The sequence below is a fragment of the Hemitrygon akajei genome, chromosome 14 (genome assembly GCF_048418815.1).
Source record: "Hemitrygon akajei chromosome 14, sHemAka1.3, whole genome shotgun sequence".
NCBI lineage: Eukaryota > Metazoa > Chordata > Chondrichthyes > Myliobatiformes > Dasyatidae > Hemitrygon > Hemitrygon akajei.
This window is the reverse complement of record NC_133137.1, coordinates 42402483-42429931: the sequence shown is the minus strand read 5'-3', so window position 1 is coordinate 42429931 and position 27449 is coordinate 42402483. Positions and strand designations below refer to the sequence as shown.

At 43.0% G+C, this 27449-nt stretch overlaps 1 protein-coding gene across 2 annotated transcripts; it reads left to right on the top strand.

Moving 5' to 3' along the window:
* Nucleotides 1–1316: 1316 nt before the first annotated feature.
* elk3 (ETS transcription factor ELK3) lies at nt 1317–26012 on the top strand. Of its 2 annotated transcripts, XM_073065906.1 has the most exons (4): nt 1317–1523; nt 8178–8975; nt 15132–15254; nt 25380–26012. In XM_073065906.1, exons 1-4 carry the CDS (start codon nt 1317–1319, stop codon nt 25473–25475), a joined length of 1224 nt encoding a protein of 407 aa, XP_072922007.1. In that variant the 3' UTR covers nt 25476–26012. The 2 variants fall into 2 exon arrangements, with proteins under 2 accessions (XP_072922007.1, XP_072922008.1); XM_073065907.1 differs by lacking the exon at nt 15132–15254.
* Nucleotides 26013–27449: the final 1437 nt, after the last annotated feature.

The window sequence follows — 27449 nt, the reverse complement described above, 5'->3', positions numbered from 1 at the left end:
TGACTATTTCATCAGCAGCAGCTCCATGTCTCTGATCGTAGCCTCACGCACTTTGGTTTTGGATCTTAGGCAGACGAGATTAAAAAGCCTGCCATCTGATTTAGTGTGGATCTTATTTGACAGCTGCTGCCTGCTTAAGCTGGGTAGCCACCTGGCCTGCCATAGTCTGCTTTCCTCACTGGGTGCATGGGGATTAGGTATCATCTGAACAGCAGACTGAAAACACTGCACTAGGCAAGAGACCAACTCTAAAACTAGGATTTTGGTTATCCACCTACAGGAAAGATATCAATAAGAATGAAAGAGTACAGAGACAATTTACAAGGATGTTGCTGGGACTTGAGGACCTGAGTTATAGAGGAAGGTTGAACAGGTTAGGGTGTTTTTTGCTTGAGCGTATGAGAATGAAGGGAGATTTAATAGGTAAACATAATTATGAGGGGTACGGGTGGGGTAAATGCAAGCAGTCAGGTGGTGGGGTGGAGATGGGCCTCTACCAAAGGAGGTGTAAGGTGCTCCTTCCCTCCATTAGCCTGCAGGTCACCCCTGGGCAAGGTGTAGCTCCTGCCTAGTGCCCCCCCCCCCCCAATCAGGGTCATGTGAATCCATGGGAGCAGGTGGTGGACGGTCATATGAACAGCCGGTGCATATCATAAGTCCTGTTTATGCGACTACTGACACCAAGCAGACCATCTCTGAAGACTAATGATAATGGGGGGGGGGGGGTCATCTATCTTGAAAAGACACTGCCCAGAAGAAGACAATGGGAAACAACTTTTATTGAAAAATTAAGAACAATCATGATCAAAAGACCATGAATGCCCATGTCATATGACACAGCACATGATGATGAAATGCAAGCAAGTTTTTTCTTCTGAGGTTGGGTGAGACTAGAACGACTGGTCACGAGTTGAGACTGAAAGGTGAAATGTTTAAGGTGAATCTGAATGGGAACTTCACTCAGGGTGGTACAAATGTGGAACGAGCTGCTAGCAGAGTGGTGGAGCGGGTTTGATTTCAATATTTAAGAGAAGTTTGATAGGTACATGGATGGAAGGGGTATAGACGGCTGTGAGACTAGAATAATGATTCAGGATGGATTTGGTGGGTCAGAGGACCTGTTTCTGTGCTATGGTGCTCAATGCTGTCTGGTCAGTTTGGCTGTAAGTAGTGAAGCAGGATTGAGGGTCCAGGTGACCTCTGGTGCTGCTGTGAGTATGATCATAATGATGTGTCAGAGGACGGTGTCTGCTGCTACTGGCTAGGAGCGATGTGCAAGTCTGACTGAAGGTGTGCTTCCTTTGTGTGTTGCAGGTATGGAGAGTGCCATCACGCTCTGGCAGTTCTTGCTGCAGTTACTGCTGGACCAGAAGCACGAGCACCTCATCTGCTGGACGTCCAATGACGGGGAATTCAAACTCCTCAAGGCCGAGGAGGTGGCTAAACTCTGGGGTCTGAGGAAGAACAAAACCAACATGAATTATGATAAACTGAGCCGTGCACTCCGATATTATTATGATAAGGTACTTGTTCTTTATTACACATGGGGTGTGTACTGATTTTTTTCTGTCCTTGATACTGAGTCAGACAGTTCAGTTTTTATATGCGAGCACATCTACTTTGGAAAGAAAAGTAGATCAGATAAAGTCACGTTTTATGCAATTTATGTTTTGTGATAGCAATATAGAGCAATGCCATGTACAATAAATTGTAAGGAATATATAAAAGTTAAATATTTAGTGTTAAAAGAGAGCAAAAATAGTGAGATAGCAAATAAAAGATTACAGGTATTGTTTAAATAGTGAAAGAGGGTCTTGGGAGTGTTTGTGCATGAATCTCTAAAGGTTGGTTTGCAGGTACAACAGGTTATGGAGAAGGCAGTGAAATGTTGGCCTTCATTGCTAGAGGGACTGAATTTAAGAGCAGGGAGGTTACACTGCAACTATATAGGGTAATAGTGAGGCCACACCTGCAACACTGATCTCCTGACTTGATAACAGATATGTTGACTTTAGAGAAGGTTCACTGGAGATGAAAAGAGAGATTGAGTCATCCAGGATTCAGGAGAATGAAAGGGGATCTTGGAGTAACATAGAATTATGAAAGGAAAACATAAGATAGAAGCAGGAAAGTTGGTGAGATTAGAACTAGTGGACATTGCCTCAAGATTCAAGGACTAGATTTAGGGTGGAGAATGAATTGCTTTTTCCAGAGTAGTGAATGTGGAATTCTCTGCCCGGGGAAGCAGTCGAGGTTACCTCATTAAATATGTTTAAGACACAGTTAGCTAGATTTTTGCATAGTGAGGAGTTGGGGTCAGGGAGAAAAGGCAGGTAGATGTAACTGTGTCAATAGCTAGTTCAACCATGAATGGTAGAACAGGCTTGAAGGGCCAGATGGCCAGTTCCTGCTCCTATATCTGCTGTTCTTATGTAATCACTAACAAAAGATGGGGTTTGGATCATTCACCCTAGCTATATAGAGCCTACTGATTTCCACCTCTGCAGCATTGCTGAAACCCACCCTTGTCCCAACTCTTCTGCTACAGAAATCCACAATTTTCCCCCTCTGATGCATACCTGGTCAAAATCCCACTTTCACTGTTCACCTTTTTGAGCTTGCCCAAGGTTTTGCTCCTATATCCTAATTTGTACTAAGCTCTGTTTGTGTATCACCTCAAGTTCTCCCAGAAATGTTGGCTTCCAACACATCTTAAAAATTCTCATCCATGTATTTAAGTGTCTCCATGTCCTTGCCTCTCTTGAATTACCAATTCCACATCTCTCAGGGCAAGTCCTTACTTGGTTCCTGCTGTCAGTGACAATTTCTCAGCTGTGAAGGCACTAACCCCTGGTAATTCCCACCTAAACCACCACCACCTCTCTTCCCCTTCCTCCTTTAAGACCCTCTGCTCCATTATTTCTGATGGCTTGGTGTTGCTTGTCATGTTAACTGTGCTTTGAGATACTTTCAAGTAAGCTGGCCACGTTTTCAGTCACAGTGGCCTCTCTGGGTCCAAACAAAGGTCTAATTGTTCATCCTTTGTTTTTTTATGATTGCAAGACACTGCTGGGTATTAAGAACACCCAGTACTGCCGGTCTACCCCATCAGTGAGTTTCTCGATAGCAGTGGAGCTGGATGTGCTGTGTACTGTGTTGCTACGTGCTACAGCAATCTAAGGAGGAAGGTGTCAGAGGTGGTGTGCAGTCCAATCGGTGCAAATTATTGTCTTGTTTGTATTTGTAGACATTTTTCTTGTAATCATAAGACCCTGTTGGACATTGGAATGTAGAATACTGCAAGTCTGGTTCATTGGAGAGACTGATAGTGGGGGAGCTGCATGGCCTTGATTATTGCATCGATCTGGCCCTCGCGACATGGGATTGCCTGTTGCAGCAGCTTGGGGAGTGACACCGGAGGTGGCGCGGCAGGCATTCACGCTGTGCTGTGGGCTGGCCCCTCCTGTCAGTGCTGCCCTCTGGTGGGTTGTATTTACCTGTGGCTGTAGTAGTGCTTCATGAGGAGCTGGCAGAGAAAATGGCACCAGGACAGCCGGATATTTATTTATTTATTTAAAAAATTTTGGACTGTTTTACTGCTTTTGTATGTGCTGTGTGTGACTGTTGGTACTCTGTTTCTACCTTTTGCCCTGGAGGAAAGTTGTTTCATTTAGTTGTCTTCATGTGTATAGCTTAATGAAAAAGTTGAACTTGGAAGTTCAGTACGTAAACTAAATGAAATTGGAATTAGTTTATTATTGTCACATGTGAAAAGCTTGTCTTGTGTACTGTTCATATAGATCAGATTATTACACCATGTATTGAGGTATAATAATAACAATACAAAAAAAGTGTATGTAGACATAGAACATTACAGCACAGTACAGGCCCTTTGGTCGATGATGTTGTGCCAACCTTTTAACCTACTCTAATCCTTCCCTCCTACACAGTCCTCCATTTTTCTATTGTCCATGTGCCTATCTAGTAGTTTCTTAAATGTATTGTATCTGTGTCTACCACCACCTCAGCAGAGCTTTTCACATATTCACTATTCTCTGTATAAACAAAAACTTACTTTTGATATCCACCCCCCCCCATATTTTCCTCCAATAACCTTATAATTATGCCCCCTCATATTAGCTATTTCTGTTGCGGGGAAAAAGTCAGCATATCCATTCAATCTATGCCCCTTATCATGTGCGCCTCTGTCAAGTCACCTCTCGTCATCCTATACTCCAAAGAGAAAAGCCCAAGCTCGCTCAATCTATCCTCATGAGACATGCTCTCCAATGCAGGCAGCATCCTGGTAAATCTCCTCTGCACTCTCTCTAAAGCTTCCACGTCCTTCCTAAAATGAGGTGATGTAACAGCTGCAGAGAAAGTGCTGTGCAGGTAAACAATAAAGTGCAAGATAAAAACGAGGTCGATTGAGGTCGAGAGTCAGCGGTTATTTAAATACAATATTCCCACTGCACTCAGGCTGAAGTGGAGGCTGCTTGATGGTTCAGGAGTGGATCTTTATTAGAATGGGTTGAGAACAGATTACCAAAGAGAAGGTAGTTTGATTGCAATATGCACCTGAGGGGGGTGGAAGCCTCTGGGAGCAAAAACAAACTGCTGGAGGAATTCAGCAGGTAGAGGGTGGTTGAAGTTTCAGGTAGAGACCCTGCAACAGGACTGAAAGTGTAGAGAGAAGATGGCCTGTGTGTAGAAGGAGAGACAGAGGTATGGCGGGGGCTGACAGGTAACAGGTGGAACCAGATTTTGGAAGGGGGGGCTGATGGGAACTTTTAAGGTTACACAAAATTTTTGTTTTAATAGCTCTATAGTACTTTCCAGAAGGGAGCTTTTGGAAAAGGCAATTTGCTGGGTGCGTAGTGTCTGCAATGATTTTCCTCCCTCTTGTCCTTGACACAGAAGTCCAGACTACAGCCAATGACCTTCTCCGCTGACCTGCCAATTCTCAGTGGTTTTCATGTAGTATGAGAGGATGCTGCACCAAGCCAGACAGTAATGACTGATGTGAGGATGCTCTCTGTGACACCAGTGTAGAATTACAACAGGCTGTTCTGGGGAAGACGTACTGTGATGCTTTTCATCATCAGTCCTTTCTCCTCCCTACTCGTCCAATGGGGTTCCTGGACTGCCTGTTTAGAGGTGTCCCTGCATTGTGAAGCCCTGGTTAACAAAGTCTGTGTGCTGGGAAAGATAGAAGTAAAACTCCTCCCCGGACAATCGACAAAGCTGCCACGTCCTGTTCTAATAAGTGTTGGGGGCAACGTTGTAGTGAGCAGCTAATGGAGGGAAGGATAATGGAAACATAGAAAAACATAGAAAAAGTACAGCACAATACAGGCCCTTCGGCCCGCGATGCTGTGCCGAACATATACTCAATTTAGAAATTACCTACAGTTACCCATAGCCCTCTATCTTTTTTTTAAGCTCCATGTACTTATCTCGGAATCTCTTAAAAGACCCATTGTATCTGCCTCCACCACCATCGCCGGCAACCCATTCCACGCACTCACCACTCTCTGTGTTTTAAAAAAAAAACACAGAAACAAAAACAACTTACCCCTGACATGTCCTCTGTACCTACTTCCAAGCACCTTAACTGTGCTCTCTTGTGCTAGCCATTTCAGCCGTGGGGGAAAAAAGCCTCTGACTATCCACACGATCAATGCCTCTCATCATCTTGTACACCTCTACCAGGTCACCTCTCATCCTCTGTCGCTCCAAGGAGAGAAGGCCAAGTTCACTCAACCTATTCTCGTAAGGCATGCTCCCCAATCCAGGCAACGTGAATCTTAATAATCTTATGTGTATTGTCTAAGTATCCTGATTTTCTTTACATATGAATTTAATTTGCATGGGTATTTGTCAGACTGATTATTTGTTAAACTTGAGAATGACTTTATCCATCTTCTACAAAAGGTATGGAACTGGTCCAGTGATGTGGGTTGCATTTCAATGGTCCACGTAAAGAGCTAGGAATCTCCTTTACAAGCTGGTCCTCACTGGTACAGTCCAGCATGTAGTGGACATGTGTCACCAATGGCACTGCAGTTTTGTGAGGGGGCCAGACAGGTCCTGCGATGTCTATACTCTGTGAATCCAGTGGTAAATGTCAGAAGGGAGACATGAGAGACTGCACATGCTGGATATCTGATCAATGCATACAAGATGCTGGGGGAACTCAGCACATATAGAGTGAAATGAGCAGTACTCATTTTGGGCTGAGACATTCAAGACTGGAAAGGAAGAAAGGATTTAGCTGTTATAAAAAGGTAGGGAGGGGAGGTAAAGTTGGACTAACTTATCCCTGTCAGCTTGTGCTCTTTCTCCTCCCCACCCCCTTTTTTTTTAATATTCTGGCTTCTTCCCCTTTCCTTTCTAGTCCTGATGAAAGGTCTCAGCCTGAAACGTCAACTATTTATTCCCTTCCATAGATACTGCCTAACCTGATGTGTGAAATGCAAGAAGAGTTGGTTAATGGGTTTTCAGTCTGTTGCAAGGTTAATAATTCCTATGTTTCGCTTGGGTCTTTAATGATAGCTTCTTTAAGGCAAGTAACTGGAATACCTCAGATGGTTAAAATTGGCCAGTGCTCAGAAGAATACTTAAGCCGGGCCATAATGGTAACAACATTAGATCTTGTAACAAACAACACCTGTACTAAATTGGCACTAATTTCTTATGGCGGTTATGGTGTATGCCTGGACTAAGGGTGCCCATCCTTCAAGGTCATGGTCTTTTTTCAATAAAACCCTTGCACACAGTGATTCCCAACATTCCCTTCCCCTTTTCTGTGCTCCATCGTTCACACTTGGGAACAATTTTATGTGTCCATAAATTGGTTTAGATCAGTAGAGCTGGAGCTATTGTGTCTGCCCTGGGGAGCGCATGACAGCAGAAAGGTCATATCAGGTGGCCAGATTCTTCGTACAAGAATATCTCTCCAGGACTTCTGTGGGATAGAAAACCTTTGAAAGTTAGGGGATGTTGTTACTCAAAGAAAGGTGAAGGCCAGTGTAAGTAGATGTTGGTATAGGTCCTGAGTATTGGTCTCTGAGATGTATTAAAGAAGACAAAACAATAACTTGTTGGTAATGTCCAGCTGGGGTTTTTGCAGTTCTCTGTTGGTTGCATTGGCGCTCGTTTGGTGGGAATGTTAGCCAAGTTGCATTAAGCTGAGGAATTCTAGGTGAAGAACCAGACAATTGACACTCCAGAGGGGTGTAAGGTGCTCCTTCCCTCCTCTTGCCGGCAGGTCACCGGCTTCTCTTCCCCCCCCACCTCCAACTAATCAGGGTCATGTGAAGCAATGGGAGCAGTGTGTGCATATCACAAGTCCTGGTAAAGCGACCACTGACGCCAGTCAGTTCATCTCTGAAGAGTATTGATAATGGCTGGGGTCACCCGTCTTGTATAGACACTGCCCAGAAGAAGAAGGCAGTGGCAAACCATTTCTGTAGAAAAATTTGCTGAGAACAATCATGGTCATGGACTATGATCACCCAGGTCATATGGCTCAGCACATGATAACGATGATGATCTACTTGTTAATTTAAAATTAAATTCATCAAGTGATGCCACAAGGTAATGTTGCTATAAAACCCTGGTTAGACAACACTTAGAATATTGTGTTCCGTTCTGGTCATCTCATTATAGGAAGGATATGGAAGCTTTAGAGAGGGTGCAGAGGAGATTTACCAGGATGCATTCTGGATTAGAGAGCATGCCTTATAAGGAGAGGTTGAACAAGCTCTGGAGCCAAGGCTGAGAGGTGACTTGATAGGGGTGTACAGGATGATGAGAGACAGATTTTTTTTCCAGGGGGAAATAGCTAATACAAAGGGGCATAATTTTATGGTGATTGGAGGAACGTAGAGGAGGGAGGTCAGAGGTAGGTTTTTTTATACAGAATAGAACACACTTCCAGGTGTGATGCATTAGGAACATTTAAGAAACGATAGATGATAGGCACGGATGATAGAAAAATGGAGGGCTATGTAGGAGGGAAGGGTTAGACTAATCTTGGAGAAAGTTAAAAGATCGGAATATTGTCATGGGCCGAAGGGCCTGTACTGCGCTGTAATGTTCTATCTACAGTATGTTATATGTGTGATGCAATATGGTTAGCAATCAAATAAGTGTTTCTTTTTCTTTTTCTGCAGAATATTATTAAGAAGGTGATTGGACAGAAATTTGTTTACAAATTTGTCTCATTTCCGGACATTTTAAAGATGGATTCCCTGGCTGCAGATTCCAGTCGGGAACACATTTTGCTCAGGGACAGTGAGGCCCCGTCCATTGCCGAGGGTGGGAAGCACCAACAAATGCCGTTACCCAGCAGCAGAAGTCCCAGTCGTAATGACTACATCCACTCTGGGTTGTACACATCTTTCACTATAAACTCTCTGCAGAAGCGGTCACACTTCTTCAAGTCCATCAAAATGGAAAAGCCTGAGGAACGGATGGCGAGGAAGTCAACACCCGAGGAGGTCCGGACTGTCATCCGGTTCATAACCAATAAGAGTGAGAGACCAGCTGCTGTACCAGTTGTCTCAGCAACACCTGCCCAGTCTCCTCCTCCAGAAGCCATGGCTGCATCAACCTTCTTCACGTCTGCCTCCTCCAAAGCATCGTCACCTTTAGCATTGCTTCATTCGGCCACTGCATCGTCATCCTCAACCTCGGCCACCTCCTCAGGATGCCAGGAGGCTCCCATTATTGAACTTGATGTCAATGATTCTGAACAGTCAGTTCAACCCCTGAACCTCTCATCAGGCCCAAAGACCAAATCCCCTTGTCCCACTGACCAGAAACACCCCCAGCTTCCAAAGACTAAGAAGCCCAAAGGCCTGGAGATTTCGGCTCCTTCTTTAGTCATAACTAACACCGATGTCAGCTCGATTGCCCTCAATAGCCCAGCACTTCCGTCAGGGTCTCTCACTCCTTTTTTTACTGCACAGGTCAGTAACATTGTGCGATGGGTAAATTACATGTCCAGCTGGAGATCTGATAATCATACACACATGTACATTGCCTTAAAACCAGGGTAAGGCAATATAAATAGAAGCATTTCATGTGGTTTTATTTCCCCACTTTCAATAATGTGCATCTTCAGAAGGGTGTGCAAATGTTCTGTCATTAGTTTGCACTTGGTAGTTTGTGATTCTGGGATAGTGGTTTCAGGAGCAGCGGGACTCAGACAGGTTGCTGCTGAGAATGGTGTTAGATGTAGGACAGAGCTCCCTCCTGCCTGCACTCTCACCTGCCTCAGACACAACGTTCCCACTGCTTCATTTCTTGGCCCTGTTTCCCACTGCTTTTGGCCTCCAGGGTGGGAGAGTGAGAGTTTAGGATTATATATAATCACTTTTGTGTACAACCAGGTTCAATTGTTCATGGATATCCTGCAGAGCTGACTGAGAGAGAAGACATTTTTCTTCCAAATGTATCTATTATTTATTTGCAGGCTCTACAATAGCATTACACTAACCGCTACACTACCGTGATCCCCTTATCACCTTGTCTGTCTTAAATGATACTGTTATTTTTAAATGTTATCACCCAAGTTCAGGATCCTCCCTGAAGAGGAAATATCCTCTTCACATCCACCCTGTCAGGACCCTTCAGGATCTTGCACATTTCAGTCCTGTCACCTCTGGCTAAATCCCAGGGTGTACGTAACCAGTCTGTCTACCCTTTCCTCATGAGGCAGACCACATATTGCAGTTACTGGTCCAGTGAACTGCTTATGGTGTGTTTCCATCCTCAGGAGAGAAGACCAACACTGCACTCAGTTCAAGTGCCCTGGATGATGGAAACAAAACTTCCTTTCTTTTGTCTTCAGTCACTCCAGCACTGACCAATCAGCTAGCTTTTCCTGATTTCTTGCTCTACGTGTGTATGGCATCCTTTTGTGCATCTCTTAGCTTTACAGTTCCTCGCCATTTAAATTACTTCCACTTTTCCTGCCAAAACTGACAGTTTCACATTTTTACACATTAGCTAGATCTATGCCCATTCATGTAACCTAGCTCTACATCTCCACCATTTAATTTCCTCCTGGGTCATCAGCAATTTTAACAGCCATTCCTTCAGTGCCTTCATGCAAGTTATTTTTATAAATTGCAACATATTGAGACCCCAGAATTCCTCTCTGTATTACACCACTTGTTACATATTACCAACTAGAATTTTTAAAAAATGATGCTTGCTCTCTGCTTCCTGTTAGCCTGTGGTCCACACAGACCTGTGGAAGCATACTCTGTGAGCTTTCGTTTCCACAATGACCTTTGACGAGACATCTCATCAAGTAGCTTCTGGTTCACCTTATTCACAGCACAATCATACACAGAAACAGGCCCTTCGGCCCATCTAGCCTGCACTGGACTGTTATTCTGTTTAGTCCCATTGAACTGCACATGAGCCATAGACTTCCATACCCGTCTCATCCAGGTACCTATTCAAACTTCACTTCAATGTTGAAATTATAGAAACATAGAAAACTTACAGCATGATACAGGCCCTTCGGCCCACAAAGTTGTGCCGAACATGTCCTTACCTTAGAAATTAACTAGGGTTACCCATAGCCCTCTATTTTTCTAAGCTCCATGTACCTATCCAGGAGTCTCTTAAAAGACCCTATCGTATCGGCCTCCATCACCATCTCTGGCAGCCGATTCCACGCACTCACCACTCTCTGCGTTTATATAAAAAAAAACAACAACAACAAACAAACAACAACAGTAACAACAACTTACCCCTGACATCTCTTCTGTACCTACTTCCATTTCTGCCCTGGGGAAAAGACTCTGACTATCCACACGATCAATGCCTCTCATCATCTTATACACCTTTATCAGGTCACCGCTCATCCTCTGTCGCTCCAAGTAGAAGAAGCCAAGTTCACTCAACCTATTTTCATAAGGCATGCTCCCCAATCCAGCAACATCCTGCAAATCTCCTCTGCACCCTTTCTATGGTTTCCACATCCTTCCTGTAGTGAGGTGACCAGAACTGAGCACAGTACTCCAAGTGGGGTCTGAGCAGGGCCCTACATAGCTGCAACATTACGTCTCAACTCCTAAACTCAATCTCACGATTGATGAAGGCCAATGCACCGTATGCTTTCTTAACCACAGAGTCAACCTGCACAGCATCTTTGCGTGTCCTATGGACTCGGACCCCAAGATCCCTCTGATCTTCCACACTGCCAAGAGTTTTACCATCAATACTATATCCTGCCATTATATTTGACCTACCAAAATGAACCACCTCACACTTAACTGGGTTGAACTCCATTTGCCACTTCTCAACCCAGTTTTGCATCCTATCAATGTCCCACTGTAACCTCTGACAGCCATCCACACTATCCACAACACCCCCAACCTTTGTGTCATCAGCAAACTTACTAACTCATCCCTGCACTTCCTCATCCAGGCTATTTATAAAAATCACGAAAAGTAGGGGTCCCAGAACAGATTCCTGAGGCACACCACTGGTCACCAACCTCCATGCAGAGTATAACCCGTCTACAACCACTCTTTGCCTTCTGTGAGCAAGCCAGTTCTGGATTCATAAAGCAATGTCCCCTTGGATCCCATGCCTCCTTAGTTTCTCAATAAGCCTTACATGGGGTACCTTATCAATTGCCTTGCTGAAATCCATATACTCTACATCTACTGCTCTACCTCCATAAATGTGTTTAGTCACATCCTCAAAAAATTCAGTTAGGAAATTGACTCCTAATCAGACCCTGTCTATCCAAATATTTATATTTCCAGTCCCATAGAATACCTTCCAATAATTTACCCACTACTGACTCTTTGGCGTATCATTTCCTGGCTCCAATAAATTGATCAAATATGACTTCCCTTTCAATAACACACCTCTGTCTGGGGTAACTTTGACTCTTTCTAAGCATCCTGCTGTTAAAAGGAAGGATGTTTCATATTAAGCTCGCTCACTTAGCCTTTCCTGCTTTCTATGTTTTTGAATAAAGGATGTGCATTTGCTATTTTCCAATATATAATGGAACACACTGAATCTTGGGATTTCTGGCAATTAAGCCCATGTACCATCTTTTTCAACAGCCATTTGTCTAATGTAGACCCACCACCAGCGTCCTTTGATCACCATTTACCAGTAACTCAATCTGACATTAATACCATTACCATTAGAGTAAGTCAGCGGCTGGGTTTATTACTGTCACATGTACTGATCCACAGTGAAGTGTTTGTCTTGCATATTCTTCATAAAGATCAGGTCATTACACAGTGCATTGATGAGTAAAGGTAAATCAGAATAAGTGTAACAGCTACTGAGAAAGTGCAGTGCAGGTAAACCATAAGCTGCAAGATCGTAATGAGGTAGAGTGTTAGAATCAGTTTAATATCACCGGCATGTGTCTGTAATTTGTTAACTTTACACATGATAAGTGAAAATTTTTAGTTGAAAAATGAATTACAGTTCAGGCTTTCCAGATAGGCTTCAAGTCTTGTGCAACTGGAGTTTGACTTTTAGTCATGATCGCGTTAAGTGCGTGAAGCTTATCTTTCACAGAAAAAGATTTTCTTTTTCTAGCAGTTTGTTCCATTTTTAGCAAAAAAAAAGGTCCAATGACTCTCACAAAATGCTGGTGGAAAGCAGCAGGCCAGGCAGCTCTGGTCAAGACCCTTCCTCAGGACTAATGGAAAAAAGAGTTAGTAAGAGATTTGAAAGTGGGAGGGGGAGGGAGAGACCTGAAATGATAGGAGAAGACAGGAGGGGGAGGGATGAAGCCAAGAGCTGGGAAGTTGTTTGGCAAAAGGGACACAAGGCTGGAGAAGGGGGCGTATGTATTGACATGGACATGGAGTCCAATGATTCATTGCGTTATATCCAAATTCGCGTTAAATTGAGCCATGTAAAATCAGGGTTTCACTATTTATTTAATAGATCAAGTTAAACTAAGTGCAAAAAAACAAATAATAAAAAGTAGTAAGTTAGTGTTCATGGGCTCAATGCCCATTTAGGAATTGGATGGCAGAGAGGAAGAAGCTGTTCCTGAATCGCTGAGAGTGTGCTTCAGGCTCCTGTACCTCCTTCCCAATGGTAACAGTGAGAAGAGGGCATGGCCTGGGTGGTGGGGATGCTTAATGATGACTGCCACCTTCCTAAGGCACCGCTCCTTAGATACTATGGCAACTAGTACCCATGAAGGAGCTGACTAATCTTACAAGTTTTTGCAACCTACTTTTGATCTTGTGCATTCCCCCACTCCCCACCCCCCACCCCAATACCAAACGGTAGAATGCTCTCCACAGTACATTGGTAGAAGTTTTTGAGTGTTTTAGTTGAAATCAAATCTCAAATTCCTAATGAACTATAGCTGCTGTCTTGCCTTCTTTATCACTGTGTCAATATGTTGTGTCCAGGTTAGGTCCTCAGATATTGACACCCAGGAACTTGAAAGTACTCACTCCCCCCACTTTTGATCCCTCTATGAGGATTGGTTTGTGTTCCTTGTCTTACCCTTCCTGAAGTCCACAATCAGCTCTTTGGTCTTGCTGGCATTGAGTACAAGGTTGTTGCTGCGACACCATTCAGCTGGCTGGTATATCTCACTCTTATACGCCCTTTCATCACCATCTGAAATTCTTCCAACAATGGTTGTGTCAACAGTGAATTTATAGATGGCATTTGAGCTGTGCCTAGCCACACAATCATGGGTGAAGAGAGTAGAGCAGTGGGCTAAGCATACATCACTGTGGTGTGCCAGTGTTGATTGACAGTGAGGTAGAGATGTTATTTTAGATCTGCACAGATTGCGGTCTGCTGGTTAGGAAGTCCAGGATCCAATTGCAGAGAGAGGGACAGAGGCCTAGGTTCTGTAGCATTTCAATGAAGACTGTAGAAGTCTAGTGTTAAATGCTGAGCTGTAGTTGATAAACAGCATCTTGATATAGGTATTTGCATTGTCCAGGTGATCCAAGACCAAGTGGAGTATCATTGAGATCACGTCTGCTGTAGACTGATTGTGGCGATAGGCAAATTGCAGTGGATCAGGATTCTTCCTGAGATATGTTGATTCTAGCCATGACCAACCTCTCAAAGCATTTCATCTCCGTAGACGTGAGTGCTACTGGGCGACAGTCATTAAGGCAGCTCACCCCGCTTGGTGAATTGATTGATGCCCTTGTGAGTGCTTCTGGTGGATAGTTGTTAAGGCAGCTCATGCTGTCTGATTGTAAGGTTTAAAGTCCATTTTATTGTACAAAAGATTAACTCAAAAGTCTTATAACAGCAGGGTAGAAGTTTTCCTTGAGCCTGGTGGTATGTGCTTTCAGGGTTCCCAGTCTTCTGCCTGATGGGATGGGGGAGAAGAGAGAATGTCGGTGTGAGTGGGATCTTTGATTATGTTGACTGCTTCTCTGAGCAGTGAAAGGTATAGACAGAGTCTATACACGGGGGGGCTGGTTTCCATGATGTGCTGAGCTGTTTTTACAACTCTGTGCTGTTTCTTGTGGCCATAGGCTGAGCAGTGGCCACACCAAGCTGTGATGCAACCAGATAGGATGCTTTCTATGGTACATTGATAAAAATTGGTGAGGGTCAATGGGAACATGCCAAATTTCTTGATTCTCCTGAAGTAATAGAGATACTAATGGGTTTCCTTAGCCACAGTGTCAACTTGGTTGGACCAGAACAGGCTATTGGTGATGTTCACTCCCAGGAACTTGAAGCTCTCAACCTCAACACCATTGATGTAAACAGGAGCGTGTGCACCGTTCCCCCTTCCTGGAGTCAATCACTGGCAATTCTGTTTTTTGAGTGACACACTTCTTGACAATTCAAAGCCTGTCCAAGTGTCTACAAGGCATAAATTGAGTGTGATGGAACACTCCATCCACCAGCTTCAACAAGTACCTCAACTATGTTAATGCCAGCCAGTATGGAGCTCGTGTATGGGGTAATCTGCCTGGCTGGCAGGCAGCAGAGGCTTTGTCACATGTGACAATAGTAAACCAGTTACCAATATTTGTGCTCAGGCCAGTGACTCTGTAGGCTGGAGCAAGATGCTGCCAACGTTAGAAGCAGCTCATTAACCTGTCTGATTACCAATTTTGTCACACTTACAGACACCAAGTGGGATTCTGTTGACACCGAGCCCCCTACTCTCCAGCATTCACTTCTGGAGTACACTAAGTCCAGTCGCCCCCTTGAGTCCTGCCAGGTTACAGGGGCCAGGCTCCCTATTTCAGGTATGTGCTTATTAATACCAGGGCAGATGATGTCCATCATGTGGTTGTTTATTGGACACAGTAACCTTAATTTTTTTATTATGATGTCGATAGTTGATGATTACAGCTTTTTTGTATGGCTTGTTGTGAACTTTCTTCGAAGGGAGTGGATTCCAACCTTGTGCTCTTATTCCCTTAATTTGAACATAAAACACTATAGCACAAGCCTGTACAGGCCCTTCAGCCAACCTTTTAACTTGCTGTAAGACCAATCTAACCTTTCCCTCCTACATAGCCCTCTATTTTTCTATCATCCATATGCCTGTGTAAGAGTTTCTTTAATGTCACTAATTCATTTGCCTCTACTACCACTGCTACCAGAACATTCCACACACACACCACTTTCCATGTTTTTTTTAAAAAAGCTTACCTCCAACATTTCCTTAGTACTTCCCTTGAATCATCTTCAAGTTATGTTCCCCCATATTAGCGGGTTCTGCCTAGGAAAAACTCTTTGGCGATCCACTCAATCTTCTTATCATCTTATCATCTCATGCACCTCTATCAATTCACCTCTCATTCTCCTTCTCTTTGAAGTGAAAAGCTCTAACTCATTTAACCTTTCTTCATAAAACAGGCAGCATCCTGGTACATCTCTACACCCTCTCTAAAGCTTCCACATCCTTGCTATGAGACGACCAGAACTGAACACAATACTCCAGTTGCGGTCTAACCAGAGTTTTATAGAGCTGCTGCATTACCTTGTAGATTTTGAAATCAATTTGGTTAATTAATACTGTAAAAATTCTTAATTTTGTAAATTTTATAGACCCATCTCGTAAGTTTCAGGGCTTCCTGATGCACAAATATTTTCTTAGTTATAATGAAATTAAATCTTCTTTTGGCCAGTTATTTGAGGATCTGGAGCAGAGTTGAGATGATTTGCCTATAACACAAGATTTAAAGCCAAGTTGCCAGTGCTTGAGTTTTGGAGTGTTTCCACAATTGGATCATGGTAATTGGATGTAGTGAACATTATGCAATGTTTACTTACTATAAATATTTGATAGCTTTGAGGAGCAAATCCATGAAAATACAACTTGCCAAACATTTTCCAATATAAAAATAATTTAACAGGTCACGAGGTCGCTCGAGTTGGATGCTAACTTCAGATACTGTCTGTGAGTTTGTAGGCTCCCTGGTGCTGCTGATTGGTCCCACATCCCACAGATGTGCTAGAGGATTTATTGGATACTATTAATTACCCCTGGTGTAAAGTAGTGGCAAAAGATCCAAGGGGCAGTTGATGGACGTCGTGTAGAGAGAGAGAGAGAATGAGTTACAAGGGCTCAGAGAAATGGATAGGGGTGGATGGAACTGATGAATTACTCACCTGGAAGTGGCATCGAATAAGACCAGGCCTTTCAGCCCATACTATTTGCTGGTCATGATGCCAAATTAAAGTAACCCTATCTGCCTACAGGTGGTCCATATCTTCATGTTCCCCTCTCCCCATTCCCTATATGTGCCTGTGCCTGTCTAAATGCCTCTTGAACTCTCTATTGCCTGCTTTCATCACTTCCCTGACACTGGATTTGTTTATTTTTGTCACATGATACAGAGGAAAAAGTTTTTTTTGTTGTGTGCCATATGTAAATATATTAAAGTGGAACAAATCCAAACAAGGGTGTAACAGTCACCAAGAGAGTGCAATGTTGGTAAACAAAGTGCAAGGGTTATGATGAGGTAGTCTGCGATGTCAAAAGTCTGTCTTTAGTATATTATAAGTCCATTCAAGAGTCTTAAGGGTTGATAGAAGCTGGCCTTGAGCTTGGAGGCTGTATGTGCTTTCAGGCTTTTGTATCTTCTGCCCGATGGGAGAGAGAGCATGTCCAGGGTCGGTGGGGTCTTTGATTATTTTGGCTGCTTTCCTACAGGAGTGGGGAGTGTGTGCAGAATGCCACGAGGGAAGGCTGGTTTGCATGATGAACTGGGGTGTGTTCATAACTTTTAAAAGAACAAAACATACTCTGCACATTTCCTTTAAACTTTGTTCATCTCACCTTAACGCAATGTCCTCTAGGCTTGGGGAAAAGATTCTGATTGTCTACTTGGTCTATACCTCTCAATTTTAACAACAGCTTTCAGATCTCCCCTCACTTCCATCACTGAACCTCTCCTTATTGCTGATATCCTGTAATCCAGGCAGCATCCTAGTACAGCTCCTCCAAAGCCTCCTCAGTATTTTCCTTTATTTTTCTGTTCAGTAACCATTCTTACCGATCATTTTTCAGTAGATTAATATCCTGGGACAAGCTGCACTATTTAGATATTTACACTTTAAACGTTGTACTATTACTATCAAGGCAACTGGATTTGCTGTGTTGTCTAGAAGATTTTCCAAGAGGCTTCTTCAGTTCTGATCCATGGAGGGTAGGGTTAAGGAAAACCGCAGTCACATGTGTGAAGAACTGGAGGATGACTAGAGTTGAGGGTAGGATAGTAGAGGAAAAGTGCCTGAAGTTGGAAGAGGTAGAGGATGTCAGTGAATGCTTGAGTATTCAACAGTGAGAGGAACCTAGAAGTTTGTAAGAACAGCATAAAACAAGCTGATATGTTTGAACATAGAGACTTGTGAAAAGAAGATCTGTTCTGGACCCCCCGCTCTTTGTAATTTTTATAAATGACTTGGATGAAGAAGTGGAAAGGTGGGTTAGTAATTTTGCAGTTGGCATGAAGGTCGTAGGTTTCATTGGGACATTAACAGGATACAGAGCTGGACTGAGAAGTGGCAGATGGAGTTCAACCTGGAAAAGTGTGAAGTGATTCACTTCGAAAGGTTGAATTTGAAGGTAGAATCTAGGATTAATGGCAGGATTGTTTGTAGTGAGGATGAGCAGAGGGTCCATCAGAGATGCTGCACAAGTTAAAAGACATACAGTGTGTTGGTTTCTATTACTCGGGACAGAGTTTTTGAGTTGCGAAACAAAGTTGCAACTCTATAAAACTCTGGTTAGACCACAACTGGAACTTGTGTTCATTTCTGGTTGCCTCATTATAGGAAGAATGTGGTTGCAGAGGAGATTTACTAGGATGTTGCCTGGATTAAAGAGCATGTCTTATGAGGATGGGTTGAGCGAGCTAGGGTTTTTCTCTTTGAAGCAAAGGAAGATGAGGGGTGTACAAGGTAATAAACAGCATAGATTGAAAGGATAGCCAGAATTTTTTCCAAGGCAGAAATGGCTAATACCGAGGGGCATACTTTTAAAGCCTGGAAGCAGCGAGATGAAAGCACGGCCTGGATGATGGTGGGGAGGGGGGGAGGGAGGTGTATTTTTGATGATGGATTCTGCTTTCTTTTGGCAGCATTCCTTGAGCTGGGGCTTTGCCTGTGATGGGCTGGGCTGTATCCACCTTTTTTGTCGTTTTTTTCTATGCCTGGGCATTTTGTCTTCATTGCCAATTTCCAGCATCTACAAGTTTTCATCTTTACCTTTGTGTTATTGTATTGGAGAGAGCAGTTGGAGAAGGGAAGGAGCTGGAAAAGAGCCACCTGAAGATGTGTGGGGGATGAAAGCTGAGGCAAAGCTCATTTGAGTTTTGGGAAGGGAGTGGGAAATGTACCAGATCAGTTTCTGGATAGATATAGCCAGAGCGCAGACACAGCTGCTGGTGTAAACTATTTCACCATCAGCTGCATGTCATTTCATCATGGTTTTGTTGAGTTGGGAATGCAAGTTTATTTAATGATGCCTTCTCTTTCCTGACTGCCCCTCCATCAGTTTGAATTCAAAATTATCTTGATGTAGGGCTTTGAATGTAGCAGTGTTTAATTGTAATTTGGCATGACCCCTTCAAGCTCCAAACTTGATTGTCTCTGTCACACAGTAATTGGGGTGGACAACTGATGTTTTCTTCATGCAATTCCTAAAAGTGTTCAATAAAGGTCTGCATATTTAATTTTCTTTTTGTTATTTTTATTTTATTTTAGCAATACAGCACGGAGTAAGGCTCTTCAAGCCACGCTGCCCCAGCAACACTACAATCCCGATTAACCCAAACCTAATCACGGGACAATTTACAATGACCAATTAACCTACCTGGTGCATCTTTGGACTGTGGGAGGAAACTGGAGCACCCAGGGAAAGATGTGCAGAGACAGCTTACAGGACAGTGCCAGAGTTGAACTCCAGAGCACCCCGACATTGTACTAACCTCTTGGTTACGGTGGCCCCAACATTGTACTAACCTCTCGATTACAGTGGCCCCAACATTGTACTAAACTGTTGGTTACTGTGGCCCTGACATTGTACTAACCTCTCGGTTACTGTGGCCCCCGACATTGTATTAACCTCTCGGTTACTGTGGCCCCGACATTGTACTAACCGCTCGGTTACTGTGACCCCGACATTGTACTAACCGCTCGGTTACTGTGGCCCACGACATTGTACTAACCTCTCGGTTACTGTGGCCCCGACATTGTACTAACCTCTCGGATACTGTGGCCCCCGACATTGTACTAACCTCTCGGTTACTGTGGCCCCGACATTGTACTAACCTCTCGGTTACTGTGGCCCCCGACATTGTACTAACCTCTGGGTTACTGTGGCCCCGACATTTGTACAAACCTCTCGGTTACTGTGGCCCCGACATTGTACTAACCTCTCGGTTACTGTGGCCCCGACATTGTACTAACCTCTCAGTTACTGTGGCCCCGACATTGTATTAACTGATCGGTTACTGTGGCCCCGACATTGTACTAACCTCTCGGTTACTGTGGCCCCGACATTGTACTAACCTCTCGGTTACTGTGGCCCACGACATTGTACTAACCTCTCGGTTACTGTGGCCCCGACATTTGTACTAACCTCTCGGTTACTGTGGCCCCGACATTGTATTAACTGATCAGTTACTGTGGCGCCCAATCACAGATGCAGACAGATTTGCTGTAAATACTTGGGCAGCATCGACAGAGAGGGAGGCAGACCCAATGTCTTAGGTCAATGATCTATCAGACAAGGAGGAACATAGTAATAAAATTGAAAAGGACACAGACAGACAGAAGGTAGAGACAATCACAGGGAAACTGAAATGTATTGTGGAGAAGTGTGATCTACTTTGGAAGAAATAATGTGAGGCAATGTCTACCAACTGGTATTGTTATAACAGGATAAAATGCAAGAGATCTGAGGGGCTTGTTCACCAATTTTTGAAAGTAGGACAAGATGAAAAGACTTCTTGAGAATGGGTACAGGAACCTGACCTTTATAACAGAAGTGTAGGAATTACTGTAAATCATGCTTTTGAACCTCAGACAATTGTCTCAAGGTGTGGGTACCCCAGTTTAAGGAGTGAAGAGAATACCAGCTATACATTTGCTGTTGTCTCAACTATTGTTGGCAAAATTTCTGATGGTGATGAGAGGGAGCACAGGAGTGAGATTTATCAGCTGGTTGAGTGGTGTCGCAGCAACAACCTTACACTCAATGTCAGTAAGACAAAAGATCTGATTGGGGACTTTAGGGTGAGACAAGGGAACACACACTAGTCCTCAATAAAGGGATCAGAAGTGGAAAGAGTAAGGAATTTCACGCTCCTGGATGTCAGTATCTCTGAGGATCTATCCTGGGCCCAACATATTGATTATGCGACCACTGATGCCAGGCAATCTCTGAAGAATATTGATAATGGCTGGGGTGACTTGTCTTGTAAAGACACTGCTGTGAGGAAGGCAATGGCAAACCACTTCTGTAGGAAAAATTTGCCAAGAACAATTATGGTCATGGGAAGAGCAACAGCACGAAGGGTGTCTTCCCAACAGGCAATGATCCTTCACTCGGTAGACAGAAGGAAGACCATGCTCGCCCATGTCATATGACGTGGCACCGAGTGATGATGATTGATTATTATTATTATTTCTTTTTGTATTGTCTTTTCCACACTGGTTGAACGAAAAAAGGGTCTCAGCCTGAAACGTCGACCGTACTGTTTTTCCATAGATGTGCCCTGGCCTGCTGAGCTCTTCCCTTTTGTGGGTGTTGCTTGGATTTCCAGCATCTGCAGATTCTCTCTTGTTTGAAATTGGATTAGACATTGGCTTTGTGGGAGAAGCCAGAGAGTGGTGGTAGATGATTGTCTCTCTGACTGGAGGCCTGTGACTAGTGGTGTGCCGCAGGGAATGCTGCTGGGTATGTTGTTGTTTGTCATCTATATCAATGATTTGGATGATGAAGTGGTTAAATGGATCAGCAAATTTGCGGATGACACCAAGACTGGGGGTGTAGTGGACAGGGAGGAAGGCTATCATGGCTTGCAGAGAGATCTGCACTAGGTGGAAAAATGGCAGATGGAACTTAATGCAGCCAAGTGTGAGGTTTTACACTTCGGTAGGACCAACCAGGGTAGGTCTTACACAGTGAACGGTAGGGCACTGAGGGGTGTGGTAGAACAAAGGGATCTGGGAATACAGGCCCATAATTCATTGAAAGTAGTGTCACAGGTAGATGGGGTCATAAAGAAAGCTTTTGGCGCATTAGCCTTCATAAATCAAGGTACTGAATACAGAAGCTGGAATGTTATGTTGAAGTTGTATAAACGTTGGTGAGGCCTAGTTTGGAGTATTGTGTATAGTTGTGGTCACCTACAAGAAAAGGTGTAAATGAGGTTAAAAGGGTGTAGAGAACGCATCGGCATTTTTGGTATCTGCGAGGGATCCCGAAACCAATCCCTCGCGGATAAGGAAGGCCGATTGTATAAACTTTGATAATAAATTTACTTTGAACTTTGTTATTCAGTGGCAGGAGCAGAGGCATTCTGGATTTTTCTAGTCTGGCCCATCACTGGAAAGCACTGCCAGAAATACGGTGGTGATGGAATGAGCCACCCTTTCCATCATAAGCAGATTCATAAATGCTTTTCAAAGAGAATTGGGTGGTTAATTTTCCAGACCCCACAGGTAGGAATAAACTGGAAGAATTGGAAATTTCCTCTTAAGTATTGACACAGCACAAGGTGGCAGGTCTCCCTATCTCTGCTGTGTCTTAGCAATTAACTCTGCTCAAGACAATGAAAACTGATAACAGAGAGGACCTGGGCAGATGAGGGAGAGGAAACAGGAGACACAAGGGGAAGATGAAATTTGCAAGGAGATAGCAGATATTTGTAGTAAACACAAGGTGGTGATTGTGGGAGATTTTAATTTTCCACACATAGATTGGGAAGCTCATTCTGTAAAAGGGCTGGATGGTTTAGAGTTTGTGAAATGTGTGCAGGATAGTTTTTTGCAACAATACATAGAAGTACCGACTAGAGATGGGGCAGTGTTGGATCTCCTGTTAGGGAATGCGATAGGTCAGCTGACAGATGTATGTGTTGGGGAGCACTTCGGGTTCAGTGATCACAATAGCATTAGCTTCAATATAATTATGGAGAAGGACAGGACTGGAACTAGAGTTGAGATTTTTGATTGGAGAAAGGCTAACTTTGAGGAGATGCGCAGGGATTTAGAGAGAGTGGATTGGGTCAAGTTGTTTTATGGGAAGGATGTAATAGAGAAATGGAGGTCATTTAAGGGTGAAATTACGAGGGTACAGAATCTTTATGTTCCTGTTCGGTTGAAAGGAAAGGTTAAAGGTTTGAAAGCGCCATGGTTTTCAAGGGATATTAGAAACTTGGTTCGGAAAAAGAGGGATGTCTACAATAGATATAGGCAGCATGGAGTAAAGGAATTGCTCGAGGAATATAAAGAATGTAAAAGGAATCTTAAGAAAGAGATTAGAAAGCTAAAAGAAGATACGAGTTTGGTTTGGCAAATAAGGTGGAAGTAAATCCAAAAGGTTTCTACAGTTATATTAAAAGCAAGAGGATAGTGAGGGATAAAATTGGTCCCTTAGAGAATCAGGGTGGTCAGCTATGTGTGGAGCCGAGGGAGATGGGAGAGATTTTGAACGATTTCTTCTCTTTGATATTCACTAAGGAGAAGGATATTGAATTGTGTAAGGTGTGGGAAACAAGTAAGGAAGTTATGGAACCTATGACAATTAAAGAGGTGGAGGTACTGGCGCTTTTAAGAAATTTAAAAGTGGATAAATCTCCGGGTCCTGGCAGGATATTCCCCAGGACCTTGAGGGAAGTTTGTGTAGAGATAGCAGGAGCTCTGACAGAGATCTTTCAGATGTCATTAGAAATGGGGATTGTGCCGGAGGATTGGCGTATTGCTCATGTGGTTCCATTGTTTTAAAAGGGTTCTAGAAGTAAGTCTAGCAATTATAGACCTGTCAGTTTGACATCAGTGGTGGGTAAATTATGGAAAGTATTCTTAGAGATAGTATTTATAATTATCTGGATAGACAGGATCTGATTAGGAGTAGCCAGCATGGATTTGTGCGTGGAAGGTCATGTTTGACAAACCTTATTGAATTTTTTGAAGTAGTTACGAGGAATGTTGACGAGGGTAAGGCAGTGGATGTAGTCTATATGGACTTCAGCAAGGCCTTTGACAAAGTTCCACATGGAAGGTTAGTTAAGAAGGTTCAGTCGTTAGGTATTAATGCTGGAGTAATAAAATGGATTCAACAGTGGCTAGATGGGAGATGCCAGAGAGTAGTGGTGGATAATTGTTTATCGGGATGGAGGCCGATGACTAGCGGGGTGCCTCAGGGATCTGTTTTGGGCCCAATGTTGTTTGTAATATACATAAATGATCTGGATGATGGGGTGGTAAATTGGATTAGTAAGTATGCCGATGATACTAAGGTAGGAGGTGTTGTGGATAATGAGGTGGGTTTTCAAAGCTTGCAGGGAGATTTATGCCAGTTAGAAGAATGGGCTGAACGTTGGCAGATGGAGTTTAATGCTGAGAAGTGTGAGGTTCTACATTTTGGCAGGAATAATCCAAATAGAACATACAGGGTAAATGGTAGGGCATTGAGGAATGCAGTGGAACAGAGAGATCTAGGAATAACAGTGCATAGTTCCCTGAAGGTGGAGTCTCATGTAGATAGGGTGGTGAAGAAGGCTTTTGGAACGCTGGCCTTTATAAATCAGAGCATTGAGTACAGAAGTTGGGATGTAATGTTAAAATTGTACAAGGCATTGGTAAGGCCAAATTTGGAATATTGTGTACAGTTCTGGTCACCGAATTATAGGAAAGATATCAATAAATTAGAGAGAGTGCAGAGACGATTTACTAGGATGTTACCTGGGTTTCAGCACTTAAGTTACAGAGAAAGGTTGAACAAGTTAGGTCTCTATTCAGTGGAGCGTAGAAGGTTGAGGGGGGATTTGATCGAGGTATTTAAAATTTTGAGAGGGATAGATAGAGTTGACGTGAATAGGCTGTTTCCATTGAGAGTAGGGGAGATTCAAACAAGAGGACATGATTTGAGAGTTAGGGGGCAAAAGTTTATGGGAAATACGAGGGGGTATTTCTTTACTCAGAGATTGATAGCTGTGTGGAATGAGCTTCCTGTAGAAGTAGTAGAGGCCAGTTCAGTTGTGTCATTTAAGGTAAAATTGGATAGGTATATGGACAGGAAAGGAGTGGAGGGTTATGGACTGAGTGCTGGTAGGTGGGACTAGGTGAGATTAAGAGTTCGGCACAGACTAGGAGGGCCGGAATGGCCTGTTTCCGTGCTGTGATTGTTATATGGTTATATGGAGTGGAGGGAAGGGGAGGATGGATGGAGAGAGAAGAAGGTGGAGGAGAGAGGGGTGACAAGGGGAAGATGAATTTCAGGGGATGGGGAGGGAGAGGGAGAAGGAGCTAAGACAGGAGAGGGGCCTTATTAAAGCAATAACAGAAACTGCTTGAGGAACTCCATGATGTGAAACTACACCCTTGTGCTAATGTACCAGCCACTTCAGTATCCTATATTTTGTACCCTGAACCTTGCTGAGTATTGGGAGCAGTTTGATTTCATAATGTCAAGTTGGGGCCAACATTGAGCAGAAACTGTTCTCTTCGCATCTGGTGTCTGTGTACGTGGTGGAGGAGGGAGGTTCAGCTGAGGCTGATGGAACTACCACCTTTCACTTGTTGGAATGGACTGGGTTTGAAGGTCTAGCTGCTTTGTAAACTTAAATTTTTCTACAGCAAGAGCTTTGAACATTAGCAATCTTAATGTTGTCCTATTTTTCTGCCCGCAGTTTCCAAGCTTGGTAAATGGACATGTACCGATCCCAATGCCCAGCCTGGATGGGGTTTCTCCCTTGCTGCTTTCATCAAATGCTCAGAAATCATGATACTTCCTTAATGAAGGAACATAAGGGACCAATTAAATACCAAAACGTAGAGCAATATTCAGCTATCATTTGTATCAGTGATGTTGCATCATTGATATGAATTTGTCAATCATATTATGAAGTATAGATTAAATGCCTTTTACATGTTTTGATTAGTTTTGTTCCCAGTGTTTTATAATGAAGTTGGCAATAAATATATAACCTTTTCCTGTACTTTGCGTTTTATGCACCGTGCTTTTAATGAATGTTAACCAGCTGTGCCTATGCTTAGTTTGTGTAACTTGTAAATGAACAGTAAACCTGTTGTAATGGCAAGTTATTAGCATTATTAAATAATTGAAACTTTGTATCAGTTTTCAATTATTGGTTATTAAAGGACGATACTATGTATTAGCAAAACAGATTAATGTTATTTTCAGTGTAAGTTTTTTAAAAGAGAAAACTTTTCAGTTTGTTTTATATATGGGTTTGCCTTGTCTCTGTATTTTGGCTACAGGTTTGTAATTGACATATTTCAATAAAACTTTACAAATTATAGTTCTTGCTTTTATATTCCTCCCTCAAGTAGCAACAAAGTACCAAGATAATTAATGAATACAATTCTAGCAAAAGAAGTTAAAATTGCCATGTAATGTAAAGTTACTGAAGCAAAAACTATCCTAGCTATCAACAATTAATAACAGCAAGCTTGCAATAAGTCGTATTTTTGCTTCATAACAGGAACTAAATTTTTCGTCAATTTATAACCATATAACAATTACAGCACAGAAACAGGCCATCTCGGCCCTTCTAGTCTGTGCCGAATGCTTACTCTCACCTAGTCCCACCGACCTGCACTCAGCCCATAACCCTCCATTTCTTTCCTGTCCATATAGCTATCCAATTTTACTTTAAATGACAATACCGAACCTGCCTCTACCACTTCTACTGGAAACTTGTTCCACACAGCTACCACTCTCTGAGTAAAGAAATTCCCCCTCATGTTACGACTAAACTTTTGCCCCCTAACTCAACTCAATGTCCTCTTGTTTGAATCTCCCCTACTCTCAATGGAAAAAGCCTATCTACGTCAACTCTATCTATCCCCCTCATAATTTTAAATACCTCTATCAAGTCTCCCCTCAACCTTCTATGCTCCACAAAGAATAAAGACCTAACTTGTTCAACCTTTCTTTGTAACTTAGGTGCTGAAACCCAGGTGACATTCTAGTAAATCTTCTCTGTACTCTCTCTATTTTGTTGACATCTTTCCTATAATTTGGTGACCAGAACTATACACAATACTCCAAATTCAGCCTTACCAATGCCTTGTACAATTTTAACATTACATCCCAACTCCTATACTCAATGCTCTGATTTATAGGCCAGCATACCAAAAGCTTTCTTCACCACCCTATCTACATGAGATTCCACCTTCAGGGAATTATGCACCATTATTCCTAGATCACTCTGTTCTACTGCATTCTTCAATGCTCTACCATTTACCATGTATGTCCTATTTGGATTATTCCTACCAAAATGTAGTACCTCACACTTATCAGCATTAAATTCCATCTGCCATCGTTTAGCCCACTCTTCTAACTGGCCTAAATCTCTCTGCAAACTTTGAAAACCTACTTCATTATCCACAACGCCACCTACCTTAGTATCATCTGCATACTTACTAATCCAATTTACCACCCCATCATCCAGATCATTAATGTATATGACAAACAACATTGGACCCAGTACAGATCCCTGAGGCACACCACTAGTCACCGGCCTCCAACCTGACAAACAGTTATCCACCACTACTCTCTGGTGTCTCCCATCCAGCCACTGTTGAATCCATTTTACTACTTCAATATTAATACCTAACGATTGAACCTTCCTAACTAACCTTCCATGCGGAACCTCTTCAAAGGCCTTACTGAAGTCCATATAGACAACATCCACTGCTTTACCCTCGTCAACTTTCCTCATAACCTCTTCAAA

Bases quoted from the DNA above. Each gene is read 5' to 3' on its own strand.
- elk3 (XM_073065906.1), top strand. From the start codon at position 1,317: ATGGAGAGTGCCATCACGCTCTGGCAGTTCTTGCTGCAGTTACTGCTG. The intron at 8,976-15,131 runs GTCAGTAACATT...TCACACTTACAG, and splicing joins CTCCTTTTTTTACTGCACAG to ACACCAAGTGGGATTCTGTT. The intron at 15,255-25,379 runs GTATGTGCTTAT...TTCTGCCCGCAG, and splicing joins GGCCAGGCTCCCTATTTCAG to TTTCCAAGCTTGGTAAATGG.